Source organism: Odocoileus virginianus, chromosome 6 (genome assembly GCF_023699985.2).
Source record: "Odocoileus virginianus isolate 20LAN1187 ecotype Illinois chromosome 6, Ovbor_1.2, whole genome shotgun sequence".
Lineage (NCBI taxonomy): Eukaryota > Metazoa > Chordata > Mammalia > Artiodactyla > Cervidae > Odocoileus > Odocoileus virginianus.
In genome coordinates, this window is record NC_069679.1 from 26,604,463 (window position 1) to 26,625,145 (window position 20,683).

At 54.9% G+C, this 20,683-nt stretch overlaps 2 protein-coding genes and 1 pseudogene across 2 annotated transcripts; 1 reads left to right on the plus strand and 2 right to left on the minus strand.

Annotated features, from left to right (window-relative positions):
• Nucleotides 1-971: 971 nt before the first annotated feature.
• ITPKA (inositol-trisphosphate 3-kinase A) lies at nt 972-9,438 on the plus strand. Its single transcript, XM_020877606.2, has 7 exons — nt 972-1,561; nt 7,295-7,391; nt 7,475-7,691; nt 7,832-8,036; nt 8,275-8,376; nt 8,671-8,742; nt 8,840-9,438. The coding sequence occupies exons 1-7, from the start codon at nt 1,073-1,075 to the stop codon at nt 9,041-9,043; spliced, it is 1,386 nt and encodes a 461-aa protein (XP_020733265.1). The 5' UTR covers nt 972-1,072; the 3' UTR covers nt 9,044-9,438.
• A 394-nt stretch (nt 9,439-9,832) lies between these two features.
• LOC110127402 (leukocyte tyrosine kinase receptor) lies at nt 9,833-11,824 on the minus strand. Its single transcript, XM_070468542.1, is given in 10 exon segments — nt 9,833-10,110; nt 10,113-10,149; nt 10,250-10,370; nt 10,428-10,509; nt 10,611-10,690; nt 10,783-10,804; nt 10,807-10,891; nt 10,979-11,037; nt 11,040-11,082; nt 11,115-11,824. Coding segments are annotated over 10 exon segments (966 nt in total). The 5' UTR covers nt 11,274-11,824.
• A 4,248-nt stretch (nt 11,825-16,072) lies between these two features.
• Nucleotides 16,073-18,139, minus strand: LOC139035534 (leukocyte tyrosine kinase receptor-like; annotated as a pseudogene).
• Nucleotides 18,140-20,683: the final 2,544 nt, after the last annotated feature.

Genomic DNA, 20,683 nt, shown 5'->3' on the forward strand with positions numbered 1-20,683 from the left:
CAGCCACAACTCTGTGGGTCAGGTGAGGTTTACCTACATCTACAGGTAAGAAAATGGACTTGGAACGGTGACTAGACTGCCTAAAATCACATCTGGAGTGTGGTGAACCTGAGGCTGGCTCTTTCTCCCGCCCACACTAAAATTATTCTTACCATTACGAGATATCACATCTTTCATTTTATTCTCACAGCAATCCTGTGAGGAGGACAAGAACCCTGTCAAGAAAAATCAGCAGTTCAAGGAGGAGGAATGACTTACTTCCAGCCCCACAGTAGACTCCAAGCCCCAAACTCCAAAAGGAAAGGAGGAACAAGAGCTCGCCGCCCCCACCCCAGCCTCCGCCAGCCAGCAGCCTGGGATGCTCCCCGGGTCTCAGCCAGGAAAACGTGGAGAGATCCAGGCCCCGCCCCCTGACCTTGTACTCTGCCAGCCTCGGGGATAGGGAGTGGGGAAAGCCTCAGCTCGTTCCCAAGACGCAGTCCCCACTTGGGCACACGCCCTGGGGTGAGGCTTCCTGGGGAAGCCGAAGGCCTTGAACTCCGCGCCGAAGAAGGGGGAAAAGCCCCCGAGACCTGGGCGCCTTAGCCCAGAATGGGTTCACCGAGGAAAGGAGCCCGAGGGGACCGGGTGCCAGAGCCAAAGCTGGACCAGCTCCACCCCCGCGGGGTCAGGGCCCTTGGAATTGCCCTGGAGGAATTCCTGAAGGAATCCCTGTGGAGTTGGGGTGTTGAGCGCGGCGTAGGGCGGAGCAATCCTTCCGACCTTCCCGAGCGAAGGTGGGCACTGAGAGGCCGCGAGGGCCAGGCCCGGGTTTTCTGTATATCCAGGAGGCCTGGGCTTCCCGGCCACCCCCGGAGCAACAGGGAGCCTTCGCGACTGGGCAAGAGCCCAGGAAGGCCCGCGCTTTCTCTGAAAGTGAAAGGAGTGGGCGGGGGGCGCGGCCGAGGCGGGGCCCAGGCGGGCTGCGGCGCAGGCTCCGCCTCGGGGCAGTCTCCAGCCGGGGGCGCCGAGCGTCTCCAGTGCCCGCCGCGCCGCGGGCTGGTGGGCTCCGCCGCGGCTCTGTTACCGGGAAATGACCCTGCCCGGGGGCCCGACGGGCATGGCGCGGCCGGGAGGCGCGGTGCCCTGCAGCCCCGGGCTGGAGCGGGCCCCGCGCCGAAGCGTCGGGGAGCTGCGCCTGCTTTTCGAAGCGCGCTGCGCTGCGGTCGCTGCTGCCGCCGCCGCCGGGCAGCCCCGAGCTCGCGGGGCCAAGCGGCGAGGGGGACAGGTCCCCAACGGGCTTCCGCGGGCTCCCCCTGCCCCAGTGATCCCGCAGCTGACTGTGACTGCCGAGGAGCCGGACGTGCCCCCGGCCAGCCCCGGGCCGCCCGAGCCGGAGGGTAACTGGCTCCCGGCCGTGGGTTCGTCGCACCTGCAGCAGCCGCGCCGCCTCTCCACCTCGTCGCTCTCCTCCACTGGCTCCTCGTCGCTGCCCGAGGACTCGGAGGACGATCTTCTGAGCGACAGCGAGAGCCGGAGCCGCGGCAACGTGCAGCTGGAAGCGGGCGAGGACGTGGGTCAGGTACGGGCCGCGGGGCGGGGCCGGAGCGGGGACCTGCTTGGAGCTCTCTGCCGACCAACTCCCGCCCTAAGCTCCCTCCCCCGAGAGTCCCCTTCTCCCTCTTTTGGCAGTGGGGTCGGTGGGAGGCGCCGGGCCAACCCTTCGCCTTGACAGTTTTTACTCCAGTTCTACAGGCGAGTCGCGACCCGGGCCCTGGGGCGTCTGAGAGAGTGAGGAATCCCCGAGACCGGCCACGGGGACCGGTGGGGCGGCGGGGCAGCGTGACTTGCCGGCCGTGAGATGGCTGGAGGGATCGGAGGGGCTTAGCGTTGCCCGGCGAACTCTCGCCGAGACCGGAGGACGAGCCTCCCTCTCTGTCGCCCCCTCTCCCGCGCCGCGGCCCCACCCCCGCCGTTGCCACGGTTTCCCTCTCCTGAGTGGGAGTGGAGCCGAGCTCCAGGCTCCGCTCGCGAACTGCTGCCGTCTGCTCCCGGCGCCCGCACCAGGCTTGGACGCGGGGAAGGGAGGGGCGCGGGACAGCGAGCTTAGGCAGGCAGAGGAACGCTGCCCTCCTCCGCTTTACTGCTCCTAATTCTGGCCCGGGAGGGTGGGGGGAGGTAAACTGAGGCTGAGAGGGTGGGACCAGCCTGCCGATCTCCGCCCCCGGTAGCCTGGATGTTCTGGGGCCAGGTTTGACCCTTTGATAACCCAGGCTAGGGTGCGGTGCAGTCATTCCCCGTGCCTGCCCCTCCGGGTCGTGCCGCGCCCAGGATAGCCGTTCTGTCCCCCTTGTTTTAATCAAGGCCAAACACTTTAAATAACTATCCGCGGTCAACGGGAAGGAGTTGCTCTAGATCCACGTTATGCAAGTGTCCCTGGAGTGGAGGGAGAGGCGGAGGGCGCTCTCAGGCTCTGGTGGCTCGGGGCTTGCCCAGAAGGGCGGTGAGAGCCGCGGACGTGCGCCGGGGCGGCCGGGCCTGCGGAACCTAGGCTCCCCCCGCGCTCGCATTGGACAAGGCGCGAGAGTCACTGTAATGGCTTGCAGTGGCTCCGTGATTCACTAACCCCTGAGACTTACATTATCCTCAAGGCGACGTGGTTTGTGACACAAGAGGGAAAAGGAAAAAGTCTCATAGAGCAGGAACCCACCCCGACACCAGGTAGAGGGTGCGAAGAGTCCCTCTCCCCTCCCCAGGGGTAAGGGTACCTCTGACACCTGACATTTCTGATGTAACCCTGGTCCCAGAAAGGAGGCGGTGCCGCCCGAGGGTGTCTAAGGTGGTGATGGGGGGCAGTGAAAGGACTCCTCCCTCCCCACCCCCCGAAAATCCAGAGCAGTAACTGTGTGCCCAACGCTTCCCCCGTTGAAATCTCTGAGAGCTGAGAGGCGGGCGCTGGAGGCAGGGCGCCACGAGGGCAGCCCCCGGCTTCACTCTTCCTCCTAAAGGCGGAGGAGGACCTGCGGCCCAGGACTGATTACTACGTAGGCAGGCCAGCTGGGGTCAAGACTCCGGGGACCAGTTGCAGCTGTGCCCTGGGCGTCTTCGGCTGGCTTCTCCCACTCTGGGCCTCCCTGTCACCCGGCGCGGCAGGAGCTGGAGCAGATGGCCGTGGAGGGCCCTTCCAGCTCCAAGGCTGCGAGTACCAGGCGTTCCCAACCCCCAGCCCGCCGGGGCCTCCCCGAAGGCAAACAGCCACGGCGGTGGCAGATAAGCTAGGGGCTGTTGACAGAGGCCGCCTGCGTCCGCTTGGAAGGGCCCGGCTCGGACTTTGCCTCGCGGAGCCGCACAACGCGCCCGCCTAGGCTGCCTTTAGGGCTTCCCCAGGCAGGAAGCAGAGCCCATAGGTTGGCTGACCGCGAAGGATGCGCCTGGGAGAAGGGTGCTGCGGCAGCACTCCTCAACTCTCAGCTCTCCAGCCCCTTACAACTCCGGCCTGGGTGGATAATGTGAATAGCGAGAAGTCTTTGCGAGGCTTGTACATCCTTCACCTTTTCTTTCTAGAAGCCGCACACTGTGCCCAGAGCCTGGAGCTGGGCTTCCCCTCAAGGTAGTTGGGACTGGGCAGCCTGTCTCCTTCCTGCTTCCTTTCCTACGGTAGAGGGAAGAGTCACGGGGAAGAAAAACCATACAGGCCAAGAGAGGAGTTGGGGCCTGTCCCCAAGGGCAGCTGGCATGACATTCTTAGGTCTTGTCTGGCTCTTAAAACAATTTTGGGGGTGTTGCTCTAGCAGAAGAGAGGTTGTTTGACTCTTGTTTGTTTGATTTTCTTCTCTCAGTTCTCCAGGATGGGTAAGGAGACCTGGATGCGATCCTGTCCTGGGCCCAGAACTCCCACACTTCACTTTTCACTAATTATAGAGCAGAATTTAGGTTAACAGACTTCCTTTTTAAAAAGCAAATGCCCCTGGGAGGGTGAAGTCGTGGGTCACTTATACCTTGGTGCAAATCATTTTATAAATTTAAACTGATTGTTCTCACCACCACCACCAGGAGTGCTTATTTGATAAAGTATTGGGAACATGGCAAGGGGGTTGGGCTGGTAGAGAGCTTTAGCCAGAGTCTGGATGGCTGGAGGTAGGGCATGGAAGTCAGGAAGAGGGGAGATGAATACCAAAGACAAAGAAAGCAAAGGACTTCTGGCAGAAGATACACAGAGTGTCTGGTGTGATACAAGAAGCTGGAATCCTCAGGGCTTCTAAATAGAGCTCAGACAAAGGAGGGTCTGAGGCTAGTATTCAGCTAAGCTCTGCCAGAGAGAGATGCTCCCTGTCCAGCCTCATGGGTGAAGAATTATCAGAGAGTCCTCTTGTGACTTCATCAAAGACTCTCACATGGTCAGCTCTCCTGAGCTTTTTGTCCCAAGGTGTCTGAGTAGCCTCTTGCTGTGCGATGCTTTCTCAGACTTCTATTCGCCTGGCCAGGCGATGGGGTTTTAACCCTTTTTTCAGCCAGGTTTCACTCTGTAACATAATAAATCTGCTTTCTGATATTCACACAATAAAAGCCTTACCTGCTCAAAAATATCTTCCCTGCTGTTGTTCATGTGCCAAAATCCCCACCCACTCGCCAAAGAATGATTCCCCAAGAACCATTCTGGATATATGCATCTTTCTATATGCATTATGTTCCCTGGGGGAGGTAGCTCCCTAGATGAAGATGGCAGAATTCCATGACGCTTGCATCAACTCCTTCCATATCTGACCCTATCCATTACTGGCAGAGGAACTAAATCCTGTCATTACCAACCAACCTCAGAAGGTGGCTGGGAGGGCTCAAATGGCATAATGGGTTTGAAAGCCTTCTGTAACCCACATGGCTGGAAACAACCTTAGTCTTTGCTGCTCTTGGCTGATATGATCTCACAAAACTGGGGTGGGGAAAGTGGAGAGATAACCCGATGTTATCTCAGTTTGGGAGCAAGTCAATGCTATGTTATCACACATCACTCAAGAGGCAGTAGCCCAGGACTGCAGGTACTAAATCCTCTTCTACCAGGTCTACCTTTCACCTTCCAGCCTCACTCACTGTTCCTACATGATCACAGAAGAAAGGATGATGCAGTTCTCCCATCTCACCTAACCCAAGGCTGATTCCATCTTCTACTGGGGTAGCTATGGAACTAGATGAACCCTATAATGAAGTCCATTCTGGCCCCACTGTCCCCCCAAATTCTGCCAGTAAGTCCCTAAAGCTTCCCGAAGCCCCACCACTAAACCCATCCCTTTGGATAAACTAAAGGTGTCCAGCCAACAGAGAGGGGTCCCCAGGCAGATTTCAGTGTTTCCCCAGAGATCAAAACACACCACCTTGTGGCTGCAAATTGCTTCATCTTATACAAAACTCTTTTTCATGCAGGGTCCATTTGACCTCTGGAACCTGCTGGAATAATTGGAACATAGGGGTGGGTTTGAACTTGAGCTTAGGGCAGAGACTGGGAGGCCAGCTGGAAGCAGGGATAGCAGGAATGTTAACTCTTTGGACTTTGATTGCCTTCTGTAAAATGGCAGTAGTTACCATCTCAAGCACTTATGGTACACGTGCAGCAGCATCATGAATTTCAAACTGAGTGTGGGGGAAGAGGGTATAGGATGTGCCACTCAATGTACCTGGCACATACATCCTCCTGGAATTTTATTTGAGGCTTTGGAGGTGGGAGAGTTTTATAATAAAACTTGGATTTATTATGCAGCATAATGCAAACCTTGTATGTATTTAAAGAGTGAAAAAGGGAGTTTTGAAAGAGATGTCATGCTTCTAGTGGGCTGCTTCTGGCTACACCCCCAGATCCCTGGGGATTGGACACGTGATCACACCCTACTGTGCCATGTAGGGACTTCGGGAAGAAAGCAGGAGCAATGCTGTCTGTTGGAGATGAGAAGCCTGGCATGCAGTGGGCGGTCAGTAAATGGTGGCTTGTGTTATAGCAACAGCTAGGTCCAGAGGAAACAGGCTCACACAGATGAAATTCTCACTTGAGTTCACTCAGCTAGAAAGTGACAGAGTCAAGATTGGAAGCAACTTCGGACTCCCCCTCCAGTACTCTGTCACTGACTCCCATCTCCTCCCCATGAAAAGCGGTTTTATAGTCAGCAGCTTCCTCTGCTTAAGCCTCCACCCCAGTTCTCCCTCTCACTCTAGTGAATTGAGTAAGAACTGGATTCCTGGGTTCCAGCCCTGTGGAGGCACACACATGTCATTCCTCTAAAAGGCAGGCGCCCTGGAAGGAGGCAGCAGACACACTCAGGTCTGAGCAAACCTGTGCACTCCAGTGGGTAGACACAGGAGTGATGAGCTTGGTGTGGGAAGAGGAAAGGTTCAGAGTATCAGATGATCTCAGACTAGACGCAATGGTCAAGAGGCAAAAGGTACACCAAAATCTCTTATTTCCCTCTCAGTTTCATCTAAGATGACAGACCCTCCTCTCTGTATTCCATTTTCAAAACCCAGGTTTCTGGGTCCAGGTTGGGGCACCCTGGCCTTGTCAACTGGTAGGGAGTGAGATGGCATCCAAGGATAGGAAGAGGGCCTTGGGGAACACCAAGCCATTCTTTCTTCAGGCCCTACCAGGCTAGCCTCCCTGCCCTGGGCCTGTGTAATGATTTGTTTCCATGTTTGTTTTTTTCCCTAAATGAGAGGAACCAACTGTCCCAGGTATTAAATGATAATCCAGATTTGTGCAGGCAGTGGTCCACACCAAGGAATGGGGCAGGGGGTGGGTGGTGTCACACTCAAGTCTTATTTACTACTAAGCCTTATTTACACTCAAGTCTTATTTACTACTTATTTCCCCGTTTTACAGATTAAGAAACTGAACTCAGAGGTTTCTCAAGCTCCAGAATATCCCAAGGCACTGGTAAAAGTGCAATGCTCAGAATTTCCCTGTGGTAGACCTGAAAATCTGCATTTTTTTTTTTTTTTTAACATCACGAGACTGTCTTCCTCACAAAAGTCCTAAAACCTCGACGAGCAGTTCAGTAACCTGTCCATGCAGCTGTGGAGCAGCAGAACTGAGCTTTCTGACGCTAAGGCTGGGGCTCCTTTCAGCACACTGGATATCTGTCATCTCCAGGTGCTTGTCTCAGGGTCCGCCACACAGGCTCACGATAAACTTCCCTGAGTGAATGAGCCGCTGAAGCTCCAGGCAGGAGCTGCTCAGGGTAGGGTGGGACGGGGCGAAACCATGTTCCAGAGGAAGGAGGGCTTGTGTACTGCTGAGATGCTGACTGGCAGACCGGGGTCGTGTCGGTTTCAGAAAAGCCACTGGCAGAAGATTCGGACCATGGTGAACCTGCCGGTCATGAGCCCTTTCAAGAAGCGCTACGCCTGGGTGCAGCTGGCAGGGCACACGGGTGAGCACGGGGCCGTGGCGGGTGCCGGGGGCGGAGGCCGGGAGGAAGGAACTTAGGCGGCACTAACCAGGGTCTGTCCTCAGGGAGTTTCAAGGCAGCGGGCACCAGCGGATTGATCCTCAAGCGCAGCTCGGAGCCGGAGCGCTACTGCTTGGCGCGGCTCATGGCGGATGCGCTACGCGGCTGCGTGCCCGCCTTCCACGGCGTGGTGGAGCGCGACGGCGAGAGCTACCTGCAGCTGCAGGACTTGCTCGACGGCTTCGATGGGCCCTGCGTACTAGACTGCAAGATGGGCGTCAGGTACGCGTGCCCCGCGGGGCGGCTGGAAACCAGTAAAGGGCCCAGGGCGGGATCGAGCGCTCTACGCTTGCCCAAGGCAGTGCTCGACGAGGTCCGGGTGTGCGCCCGCTCACGCCGCGCCGCTGCCTGCGCCTCCGTAGGACTTACCTGGAAGAGGAGCTGACCAAAGCCCGCGAGCGGCCCAAGCTGCGGAAGGACATGTACAAGAAGATGCTCGCGGTAGACCCTGAGGCACCCACCGAGGAGGAGCATGCGCAGCGCGCGGTCACCAAGCCGCGCTACATGCAGTGGCGAGAAGGCATCAGCTCCAGCACCACTCTCGGCTTCCGCATCGAGGGCATCAAGGTGGGCCAGGCCCGCGTCGCTTTGTACTTCTCGGGCCCTTCCTCCGCCCCAGCCCCACTGTGCTGTGTCTGCCCTCCGTGTTGACCTCCCACCCCTACTGCCCCCGGAAGAGGCACCCTCTGGCGGCCGTCTCGCCGTCCCTGGCATTCAACGTCCTGGGAGGTACTGCTGCTGTAGCCAGATCCTCTCCCTTTGGGCACACACGTGGCCCCTGACGATTTCTGCCCACCTTCTACAGAAAGCCGACGGCTCCTGCAGCACCGACTTCAAGACCACGCGAAGCCGGGAGCAGGTGATCCGAGTCTTTGAGGAATTTGTGCAAGGGGATGCGGAAGTGCTGGTGAGCGTGGGATCCCAGGACCCTGAGATGCTGGGGAGCCTGATACCAAGGGGTGCCCCCAGCTCAGGTCATCTGACGCAACACCCTTCCCTACGTAACCCGCATCCCAGTGTTTATCGCACTGCGCTGTTATTGCTTTACAACAATTCTGGGCTGCACGCCAAGTGGGGGCCTGCGCCTTCCTCACCATGGTATTTGCCAAGCCAAACATGCATCGTGGCGTTCTTCATAATCTCATAATCGCAGAGGTTCAGTTGGTATTTAATTTGTCCTCCTCTTCTCCACCCTCTCCAGAGGAGGTATCTGAACCGCCTGCAGCAGATCCGGGACACTCTGGAAGTCTCTGAGTTCTTTAGGAGGCACGAGGTAAGAGGGGCAGGCTCACATGTCTGTGGTCTGTGAGGGAAGAGGGTGGAGGGCTTCTCCGGATTAGAGCCGTAGCCTGACGGTGGGGGACTCGCAGGTGATCGGCAGCTCGCTCCTCTTCGTGCATGATCACTGCCATCGCGCTGGCGTGTGGCTCATCGATTTTGGCAAGACCACGCCTCTCCCTGACGGCCAGACCCTGGACCACCGGCGGCCCTGGGAAGAGGGCAACCGAGAGGACGGCTACTTGCTGGGGCTGGACAATCTCATTGGCATCCTGGCCAGCCTAGCCGAGAGATGAGGCTGGGCCCCTGTCCCTGCTGACCTGAGGGTCTGACAGATGGAGCTGCGCCTGCGTCCCCACCATGCATGCAGGCAAGAGAGACTGGAAACCCCGCAATGCGGGGCAGTGCATACGGCCCTGTAGGGACAAGTGCCAACCACTGTGGGACACACTGCACGCGCAGGGCCTGGCCCCCTACAAGCCCCAGTGTTCCTAGAGCCGATGACACTAAGTGGGGGAGGGAGGAGGAGAGTGGGGTAAGTGGCTTCTTCTTCAGCCCAGCTCTTCTGAGGGGGCTCCATACCTCTCCGGAGAAGCCAGATAAAGAACTTTGTTTCACAGGCACTAGAGCTATTGGTCTGAACTCCCACACTACAATGGACTCCCCTTCCCAATAAAACTCAAAGACACCAGCTTTGACTCTGGCTCCATCCCCTCCTTCCCTCTGGTCCCTTCTTTCTTGGTTCCCTGGCGTCTGTCAGGTGCACTCAGATCACTGTGGTCTATGAGAAGAGCTCTTTTTTAGAAGCATGTGTAGCGTTGGGGGCTGCCCAGGTGGAGAATGCTAATGGGGTAAGGGCAATCCAGAGAAATGCAGAAGGCAATTTCAATTCCCCACCTACACCTTGTGGGTGGGGGTGGCCTCTAGAACCAGTATCAAAGGCTGGGAGTGGCCAGGCTCTTGCCCAGGAGGCCTGAGACTGGTTTCCAGGATGGAGAGTTCAATGGTGCCAGGCCAGCCCTGAGACAGGCCTAGACATGCAGCACAGACTGCAGGGGACAGAGGCTGCGTGGGCCACAAGCCACCTAGAAGCCTGGGGAGGAGTGCAGGGAGGAACTGTCACCATCAATGCCAGAGTCCTCACCCGTAGGACCCTGTGGCACCCAGGAACCACAGGTGAGATTCCAAAGGTTCCAAGGTTGGTTACTCCTGGATTCGGGGGACTTGAGGCCAAAGGACAGCTGGGGACCAAGGAGGCTCCCTCCCCAGTTCTTCAAGCTCCCTAGACTCAGTTCCTGGGCCTGTGGAGATCTTAGGCCCCCCAAAGACAGGCTCCCCAGCCCCTTCCTCCTCCAGGATGGGTTAATTCCATTGAAAGGGGAGAATTCAGCACAACAGGGTTCTTTAATAGGAAGGTAGAGGAGTGGGGCTCACAGTGTTGTCTTATGGTTTCCCTCCTGGTCCCCAAGTCCAGGATGGTTGGGGCAGGTCAGGTGGCACACCTGAGTGCTGTACTGAAGATGCTCCAAGATGCTGGCAAAATGAGGACAAGGTTCAGCTGATGCTGTTAACACTGGGGATACAGTACCTGGGGAGAGGAGTTCATTGCCAACCCTGGCAACACTCAAGACAACACTTCATACTCACACTGAGAGGGTCACCCATCCCCCACCCTCCTACCCCATGACAGTCAGCACCTCCTGACTGGTGCACCCAGGGTAGGGTATATAGCCCAGTGAGATCTCCCAGAGCAGCATTTAAAGACCTGCATCACATGTGGCGGGAACTGAGTACAGTGGAGCCCATCAGGAACAGCTTCCCTTTCTCTCACATGAGGTGACCCAAGGTAGTGGAGTGCATGTTATCACCAGGAGTCTGCCTTGGATGTAAAGATGCCCTCCAGGGAGGCTTCTGGGGGGCCCCCCTTGTGGTAATAACTGGCCCTACAAGAGGGAGGAATGGAGTGATGAGCTGTTCAAATGGTCTGAAGGTGCTAGTAAACTCCCTTGGAGCACCACATGCCCAGGTCCTACACCTGTAGATATTGCTTGCATGCAGAAGTCTCCAATCTTGGCCACTTGGCTGAATCCATTGCAGCTCAGAAGGCAGTTCCTGGTGGCCCAGCAGAGTCAGGCAAAAAATCACTGCCAGAACTCCAGCCTTGATCTTCTCTTTAAAAGGGCTATTCCTTGGGGAGGGAGCAGGATGGGCGGTCCCTAGGGTTAGATCACTTGCGACCTGTGGATGAAGTGATTTTCTTCCAGGTAGTGGCAACCCTCAGCTATGTCCCAACCAGCTGGAGGAGGTCTTGCATGGCCAGAGGTGATGGCTGGGCCTGGGTCAGGCAGAACGTACATCAGACCATACAGGTTTGGGGTCCCATGAACAGGTCTTTACCTGACTCAGGAAACCCTTCATGTCCCCTCCAGACACCAACTCCAGCAGAATTAGGCCAGAGGTAGCCCTGATGTACTCACAGTATTCTGATGCTCTGATGGCTGAACTCGCTGAGTCGGTGGTGCACATACCCCATCACCAGCAGGGAGAGAAACCATGCTCTAGGCTCCACAAGGCTGGAGAGGAGCTCTGTGTCCCTAAAGCTGCTACCTTTCAGCCCCAGGGTGAAGAGAAGCTATTTCTGCAGGCGAGTCTGGGTGCCTCCCTCCCACTTGCACCCTCGCCCCTGGCCCCAGGTGTGCCCCATGATGAGTGCCTCGGTGAGGAAATCCAGCCCATCCAGTGGACAGCAGGGTTCTGGCAGAGTCTAGTCGGGGAGAGGGGCTTCCTTGGTGGCTCGGCTGGTAAAGAATCTGCCCACAATGCAGTAGACCTGGGTTCGATCCCTGAATTGGGAAGATCCCCTGGAGAAGGAAAAGGCTGCCCATTCCAGTATTCTGGCCTGGAGAATTCCATGGACTATCCATGGGGTCACAAAGAGTCAGACGTGACTGAGTGACTTTCACTGGGGAGGAAGACAACAGAGCTCCTGAGCACCCCGGACATTTCAAGAGTGCAGGCTGACCCTATCTCCAGCCATGACTCCTTCGTCAGAGACTCTTCTCTTCTATTCTGTCAAAAGCCCCACCCCTCTCACCTTGATAGTCACCTGCAGGAGGCTGGGGTCCCCAGGAAGGCCAATTACCAGTCCCTCATAGGCCTCTCCAAAGACACCACGGGCCAGGGCTCTGCAGAAAGGCAGATTGAAGGGGAGTGGGTGGTTGGGTCTGGGGAAGGGTTCTTGAGGGTCTAGAGCCTCCTTTACCTCCCCTGTCCCCCTGCTCACCCTCCATATGCCCAACTGGCCCTCTCTGAGGGTCTGAGCTCTCTGCATCATGGCGTGTCCCCAAGGACAAGCTCTGCAGGGGTGACGGTGACCAGGGCAGAGTCAGGGCAGAAGAAAGGGCAAGTGTTGGGTAAGGCGGTGGGGTGGGATTCTGTGCTAAGTCTTCCCTTAGATCCCTGCAGACGCTCTGGGATGAAGACAATCCTTATGCCAGAGGAATCGTATTTAGGGTCCCTACCATCCCAGAACTGGGATGATAGCTGACTTTGCCAGGTTACTTCCCCTTTTGGGGCTTCTCTGACCTCCATCTCCCCTATACAAGGGGTTTGGACCAGATGCTTACTGGGATCCATAATTCACCACAGCAGGGAGCAGGATGGAGGCTGGGGATTCAGAGTGCATTAGGCTCTCAGAAGGAGGTAGAGGATTCAGCTTAGCAGAATGAAATTGGCTGAGGAAACCTCCATAAGCCCCGAGGGCAGCATCTGGGACTAGGCTGGGCCAAGCCTCACCTGGAAGTAGTAAGGGTTGGGGATTGTCCTCATGGTGGAGATGTGAAGCTTGCTGATCTGAAGCTCAAAGCCGGGCAGCCTCATCCACCACGGGTCCTGCCACTTCTTTTGGTTTACCAAGGATGGGAGGAACACTGCCATACTCTCTACCTGCCCATCAGGCCCGCCCTGACCTGCCCCCCTGCCCAGGACACCTCTCCAGATGCCCATTAAAATAAACACTGTTCTCAGGCCTCCCCAGCAGTTTCTATTCTTTAGAACTTCAGGGCAGTTTGCCACTTCTCTCCTGGCAGAGAACGGTTCTAGGTTCTATGAAGACTACAAGACCTTTTAGAACTAACACCCCAAAAAGATGTCCTTTTCATTAGAGGGGGCTGGAATGCAAAAGTAGGAAGTCAAGAAACACCTGGAGTAACAGGCAAGCTTGGCCTTGGAGTATGGAATGAAGCAGGGCAAAGGCTAATAGAGTTTTGCCAAGAGAATGCACTGGTCATAGCAAACACCCTCTTCCAACAACACAAGAGAAGACTCTACACATGGACATCACCAGATGGTCAACACTGAAATCAGATTGATTATATTCTTTGCAGCCAAAGATGGAGAAGCTCTATACAGACAGCAAAAACAAGACTGGGAGCTGACTGTGGCTCAGATCATGAACTCCTTATTGCCAAATTCAGACTTAAATCGAATAAAGTAGGGAAAACCACTAGACCATTCAGGTATGACCTAAATCAAATCCCTTATGACTATACAGTGGAAGTGAGAAATAGATTTAAGGGACTAGATCTGATAGAGTGCCTGATGAACTATGGATGGAGGTTTGTGACATTGTACAGGAGACAGGGATTAAGACCATGCAAACATATGAAAAAAAAGCAAAATAGCTGTCTGAGGAGGCCTTACAAATAGCTGTGAAAAGAAGAGAAGGAAAAGCAAAGGAGAAAAGGAAAGACAGTCCCATCTGAATGCAGAGTTTCAAAGAATAGCAAGGAGAGATAAAAAAAAAAAAAGCCTTCCTCAGCAATCAGTGCAAATAGAGGAAAACAACAGAATGGTAAAGACTAGAGATCTCTTCAAGAAAATTAGAGATACCAAGGGAACATTTCATACAAAGATGGGCTCCATAAAGGACAGAAATAGTATGGACCTAACAGAAGCAGAAGATATTAAGAAGAGGTGGCAAGAATACACAGAAGAACTGTACAAAAAAGGTCTTCACAATCCAGATAATCACAATGGTGTGATCACTCACCTGGAGCCAGACATCCTGGAATGTGAAGTCAAGTGGGCCTTAGAAAGCATCACTGTGAACAAAGCTAGTGGAGGTGATGGAATTCCAGTTGATCTATTTCAAATCCTGAAAGATGATGCTGTGATAGTGCTGCACTCAATATGCCAGCAAATTTGGAATCAACTATCTGCCCCTGGAACCCCACAGAAGCCTGTTGGCTCAGTGAAGAAATCAGCCATGCCTGCTGGGTGCTCTGTGCCCAGAATCAGGACCCCACACACCCTAGGAAGGCTCAGTGTCAAGGTCACCACCACAGCCACCATCAGAATCAAAAGGCCTGAGGGGGTGGGCAGGTCCACCAGTGGGAAACTCCTCTCTTTCCGTCTACCCCAACTTTTAGTAATGCCTCAAGACTCAGCTTGAGTGTTCACTTTTCCATGATGCTTTCCTCACTTATCCTAAATGAATGCAACTGCTCCCTCCTCATCACCCCTAAGACACTTTACACCTCCCATGGCAACTGTCACTACAAGATATATGTAGATATCTAGATATAAATATAGGTATATAGAGAGACAGTGATTGGGATCTCCCCTACCACACTAGACCACTAGACTACATGCTCCGTGAAGGTAGAGCATGCACTGATACACCTCTAATCCCCTGCCCAACACCCAGCACAGTGCCTGGCACACAGCAGATATGCTTCCCAGTGCCCTACTGCTCCTCCCCTCCCATGGTCCCATGAATCCAGACCTCAGACACAAGCAGGACATACCCATGCAGGTGACGTTATCTGCAGCCAGCTCCATGCCCTCTGGGCACAGGCAGTTGGCCAATTGGAGCTCGGCCTGGCATTGGCAGATCTTCAAAAGGCAAAGACAGCAATTGAGGTCTAGTCGAATCTCCACCTCTCTGTGACTCCCCATGACAATGAGTAAAAGAACTGATATTGCTGGGTAAGGGTGGGGGCGTATGTACTTTTCCAGTTTCGTGGTTAATTTTAGCCCTGAACTTTGGAATGAGGAGCAATGCCAGGCATTTAGGGAGGGTGGGAGAGTTTGGGGGGACTTCTGTCAAGTTTGTATGCTTCCTTTTCTGGGATCCTTGAGCTTGCAGGTTGTTGAAGAGAATTCAGAGCAAGAGATAATTTGACAAGCAGACCAGAATGCCCCCATTCTGGCATCACAAGTGACAGCCCAGCTCGCAAGTATTCCTGAGTTGTGCAAAACCGGGTAGTTCACAGGGCAGAGCTGGTGGTCAGATGGGAGGGGCTGAGGAAAAGGGCTAGACTAGGCTGAAAGGTGGGGGATGGGGCCGATACCTGCCAGAAGCTACAGGCAGAACTCACTGTTGGGGTGTATGACAAATACTGCCCTTTCCTCATCAGTCCAGGGAATGTCAGTCTCTGAGGCATTACTCCCTGCCAGAAACTGAGATAGAGCGTTTGGCTATGAAATGGAGGAAGGAAGAGGAGCACACGGCTCCTCACAGATGGGAAGCTGGCTTATACAGCAGGGAAGCCGGAGACTCCCCGTGGAAACCCCAGTGCGGCCTTGTCTACATTCACATCACAGTACGAGTGCTGCCAGATGGCAGGTGGGAGCTGAGGGGCCAGAGAGGTGGGAAGAAATAATAGCTGGAATCTGAAAGCCTGGTTCAGGTTGGCTGGCTCCTTGTCTGTCTGAACCTCTCTAATGCCATGTTCTCAACTATAAAATGGAAGAGGCCCAACCCACACGTTCTACTTCTGCAATAATGGAGATAGTGTGTATAAAGTACTTAGGAACAGTACTGCCCAGATAGACAGGAAGGCTCTGTTTCTTTATAGCAGTGGTTTCCAAACTCTGGAGTGTATAAGAATCACTTAGAGACTTGACTAAAACACAGATAATGGGCCCCTCCCCTAAACTTCTGATTCAGGAGGTTGGAGGGAGGCTGAGAATTTGTATACCTAGCAACTTAGGTGGTGCTAATGGCTCAGCCACCACACTCTGAGAACTGCTGACTTAAACTACCCCCGCCTTTCTGCCTCCCAGCTCAGCTTGCTAACGCAGCCAGCTCTAAGTTCCCGGGACTACTACAGATCAAGGATCGGACTTGTGCTGACAAAGATCCTGGATGTAAAAGAAAATCGAGGGAGTCCAGTCTGCACATGTGCTTTGCAACTTACCCGACCTCCTTTTCTGATATTTACTACTCTACCTGCTCTGGCCTGGAAGGCGGGCTCAACACTTTTCCCAACTGTCTTCCGAGGGACTAGGTCTGTCCTTAAGGCTGTAACCTCAAGTCACTCTCAGGGCTGCCCCGCTGCCCTCCCCAAGGGTGCACCTAACCGCTGCCGCCGCCCCTCTCGGTCGCGGCCCCCACCGCCTCCCGCGAAGCCGCCGGCTGCCACCCAGCCAAGCTTAGCCCAGACCTCCGCGTTGCCCTGGGTGCCCCCACACCTTCCTCGCTGACCCGCCGGCGGGGACTGTAGGGGGCCCACGATGTTCAGCCGCCGCCTGCACCTACAGAGAGACACGGGGTGGCTGGCCGCGGGGACTGGAAGCACGCCTTCCCATCCCCGCAGCCTGCGCCCTCACCTGCCGCCCCGCCTCTCCAGCTGCTCCTGGGCGCCACCGAGCGGCTCTCTAGTTTCTGGGCGGTGGTCTGAGTCCCCCCTCGGTCCTGCCGCTTCAAGTACGCCCGACTGCCTCCTGCGGCCGCCACCAGCAGCGGCCTCGGCTCACCCGTGCGCAGCTACGCGGCAGCGACATACAGGGGCTCGCCCTCCAGCCGTCGAATGAGAAGCCGGGCGCTGGGCCAGGGCTCGCGCCCCAGGGACTAGAGTAAAGGTAGGGGCTCGCAGTCAGGCCCAGGGCTTTGGGGACGCCGAGGAGATCCTGTGGGTGCGCGCTCGGTGGGAAGGACCCCAACGCCTAGCTCTGGAGACCGGGGCAGCCTGCGCCGAGGGAAGCACGAACCGGAAAGACGTAGGTGGTGCCCCAACCACCTCCGCCGCCTCCTGCCCAGCGCCAGGACCCTGGGACCCCGTCAATCCCATTCGTCGCCGCCCTCTCCTCAGCGGCTCCGAAACTCTCCCACCGGCGTCCGGAGCTGCAATCGGTGGAGGCCCGGGCCCTCCCCTCCCAGTGTTGAGATCTGAACCCCGAGAAACGCCCCCCCTCTACCCAGCTCCTGCTCTGGGGCCCTTGAGCCGCTCCGCTTCCTTCCAGACAGGCCTCCTCTTCCAGCTGCCCCACGAGGATGTGGATGTAAGACGGCTCTCCCGCAAGGGGGAGAAGGGCAGAGACGAAGATTCCATGTGCCAGTGATAGGTGGTTCTCGGCACCTTTGCTGCCGGAGGCGCCATGGGCTGAGATCCTGCGGAATGCGGGCTCTGAGTCCCTGGTCCTTGACCACTGGTCCTCGGCCTGCCCGCCTAAGGTAGAGATTAGTGATAGAGGAGGTTCCAGAAGTTCTTATCTGAGGGACTTAGGGGATGTAGTGTATTTTGAAGGAATGGGGAGACTAGGTATGCACACCATAAAATTAGATTTTGCACTTATTTCAAGAGGCTTAATGGAGATGGTGAGGGAGGCTCAAGCCACCTCTCGCAGCAGCTGTTGGTTATGAACACTCCTCTTGGCAGAAACAGGCTCCTGGGTATACCTAACCTGGTGGCAACTATTGCCACCCCTTCCAGAGTTTGGCTGGAAGAAGGGACAAAGCTGCTTGTCACTGCGGGATACACCAAGACTCAAAGTGGAGCACAGGTACCCTTAGTTCCCCAGATCACAGAACCTCAGATTTGGAGCTGCTGCCCACATCTACTCCTGTTTCTGCCAGTATCTATTCTGTACAGATGCTGGCCAGCACCCCATGCCTACCACAACTGCTCAGAGTCCCAGGGGCCCCCACTGTTACCACCACACTGCTGCTAGTGTGGTCCCGGGCCCACTGTGTGTGAGGGCCCAAGCCAGCTCCTGGCCCTGCAGATGGAGAAGAGCCAACGCCCCTCCGTGCCTGAAAGCAGGGAGGGAGGAAAGGGTCAGGAGCACCTGCCCCAGCCTGAGGGACCCCACACAGAGTGGAGAGTGGAGGAGAAGGAAGGAGCTCAGAGCTCACCTGGGGGAATTAGGGGGGAGGCTGGCTCAAAGCTGCTAGGCAGGATGGTGATGCTTGGGTCCCAGGGGCTTGGAGCCGGTGGCAGCAAGGACGAGGATGGGGGAAATGGTGCCTGAGACCACAAGCTGGAGCAGAGAATTGCACCGGAAAGGTGACGAGGCGATGGCAGGGTGGGAGAGGGCACATGTGTTAACAGGATGGCAGATGAAGAGCCTCTTGCAGCCACACCCCTATCCCCACCTAGCTGGGACATACTAGCACCTGGAAGCTACCCAAGCCAACTCTGGTTGCCAAAGGCCCACTGGGGTGGGGTAGAGGTGCTGTGTGCTCACTTTTCTTCCCCGGAGAGCTTTTCCCAGTGGATGACTTGGGCACAGCACCGAGGTCCATCCTGCAGGGACCCCATTTTTCTCTCCACTTGGTTTGGTGGTTCTGTCCTCATGCCATGCTGAGACCCAGGGCCTGTCCCTCCTTCCCCAGCAGAGATCTGGATCCTGGGACAGACACCCACCCCATTTCTTTACCTGCACTCACTCCCCGTGCTTTGGCTGCGAGGGTTCAAGCATTCAAGGCCTCTGCAGGAGCCACTTGGAACCCCATTTGTCTCAACTGCCACCCCCAAGTCTAGGAAGCTGCCTTTAACATTATGGTCCCAGAAGGCATTTACCAGAACCATAGCAGCAGAAGGAAGAGGACTGGCCCACCACAGCCAGAGTTGCAGGCTCAGACTGCTGCTTTTAGGAATGTCCTGCCTCTTCCTGGAGACCGCTGGGTCCTAAAGACGACCTGACTACTCCCAGCTCAGACCCTGAGATGTCAAGCGTTCACCTGTACAGTTTTGTTGCCTATGTCAACTCTGAGCACAATTTCCACCATTTGGTGAAAAGCCTGGGCCTGATATCAAAAGACCAGAGTGCCAGGAATTCCTTGGTGATCCAGTGGTTAGGACTTCGTGCTTCCACATCAGGGGCATGGCCTCAACCCCTGGTCGGGAAACTAAGACCTTGCATGCTGTGCTACAGGGGAAAGACAAGCATCTGTGGTGAACTGGGTTTGGTGAAGAGATCACAACTCAAGGAGTTTCTCTACCACCTTCAAAAACATAGGAAGGGAAGTTGTTTTGTAACCACAAGGCACCCAATAACAGAGGGCCACGCACCATCAGGTGGTTTTATCTCTTCTTTTTTTTTTTTTGCTCAAAATACCAATTTTGAAGGCTGAGACCTAATTAAAAAATACTGAAAAAAAGAAGTTATAGTAGTTAGCTACTTGGTAATCTCTGAGTGTATAGTGCTGGTTGTAGACACTACAGTGATTTAAAAAAAACAAAAATGTCTGACACCCATGTCTTTTTTTAACTCTTACTGTGAGGTCACAGAATTTACAAGGTCCCTGTAAGCCAATGGTTCTCAAAGTGTGGTTGGTTCTGGACAGCAGCAGCAGATGGGAGCTTGTTAGAAATGCAAATTCTTAGGTTTCACCCTAGACCTACTTTATCAGAAACACTGGCAGTAGGGCCCAGTGATCTGTTTCAACACCATGTTCAAGTGATTTATTTTTCACATAAATTTGAGAACTATTGATGTTTCATAAATATGGGAGTTGCTCAGTAAAACATACCGTTTAATTCTGTGTTCAACAGCTCCATTTATAGGGGATGGGCTCTTTACCTACTGATGGCTCATAGCACTCACCCTGACCCGTAAACACAATGATTATAATTTTCACACAGCAAATGATACTAAGAAAGCTTAGTGTTGGAATTCAGACAAAAGAACAACCTAGAGGTACCAAAAGGAAGAGATAAACTGATGAACCAGAGTTTACTTTTTGATCCAATCCTCCCCAGTCTTTGCCTACCACCACTAAAGTCCACAGTGGAAGGGATGTTGTAGAACCTCACTATACAGAATCCCCCTACCCACACCCCGCCCCAGACCCACCATCAATCGAATTCGTATGTTGAAAGTGAATCTGCATATTGAGCATATTTGAAGGTGGGGCCATTGGGAAGTGATTAAGTCATGAGGTTTTCACCTTCATGAGTGGAATGGGATTAGTACCCTATGAAAAGATGCCCCAGGGGAGTTCCTGGTGGCCTAATGGTTAGGACACAGCATTTTTCACTGCCATTGCCTGGGTTCAATCCCTGGTCAGGGAACTGAGATCCCACAAGCTGTGTTGCTAAAAATAAGAGGCCCCAGAGAGCTCCCTTGTCCCTTCTGCCATGGGGGAGCTGTCTATGAACCAGAAAGCAGATCTTCAACAGATACTAAATCTGCCAGCACCTTAATATTAGCCTTTCCAGTCTCTGAAAGTGAAAGTTGCTCAGTTGAACTCTGTGCAACCACATGGACTACACAGGCCATGGAATTCCCCAGGCCAGAATTCTGTAAGTGGGCAGCTGTTCCTTCTCCAGGAGATCTTCCCAACCCAGGGATCGAACCCAGGTCTCCCACATTGCAGGCGTTTTTTTTTTTTACCAGCTGAGCCGCAAGGAAAACCCAAGAATACTGGGGTGGGTAGCCTATCCCTTCTCCAGTGGATCTTCCCGACCCAGGAATCGAACCGGGGTCTCCTGCATTGCAGGCAGATTCTTTACCAACTGAGCTATCAGGGAAGACCTCCCAGTCTCTAGAAATAAATGTCTGTTGTTCATAAGCCACCCAGCCTGTGGTATTTTAATATAGCAGCCCGAACAGATCCAAGACAGACAGATACCGCACCAGTCTGATTTTTGGATTCTTCTTGTCTCAGGATAGCAACTGATGGAAATAAGAGGCCACAGGAGACAAAC

What these genes read in the sequence shown, in the direction of transcription:
- ITPKA (XM_020877606.2), top strand. Translation starts at nt 1,073, where the DNA reads ATGACCCTGCCCGGGGGCCCGACGGGCATGGCGCGGCCGGGAGGCGCG. An exon ending in TCCGCATCGAGGGCATCAAG is followed by an intron (nt 8,037 to 8,274) that starts GTGGGCCAGGCC and finishes CACCTTCTACAG; the next exon opens with AAAGCCGACGGCTCCTGCAG. An exon ending in AAGGGGATGCGGAAGTGCTG is followed by an intron (nt 8,377 to 8,670) that starts GTGAGCGTGGGA and finishes CACCCTCTCCAG; the next exon opens with AGGAGGTATCTGAACCGCCT.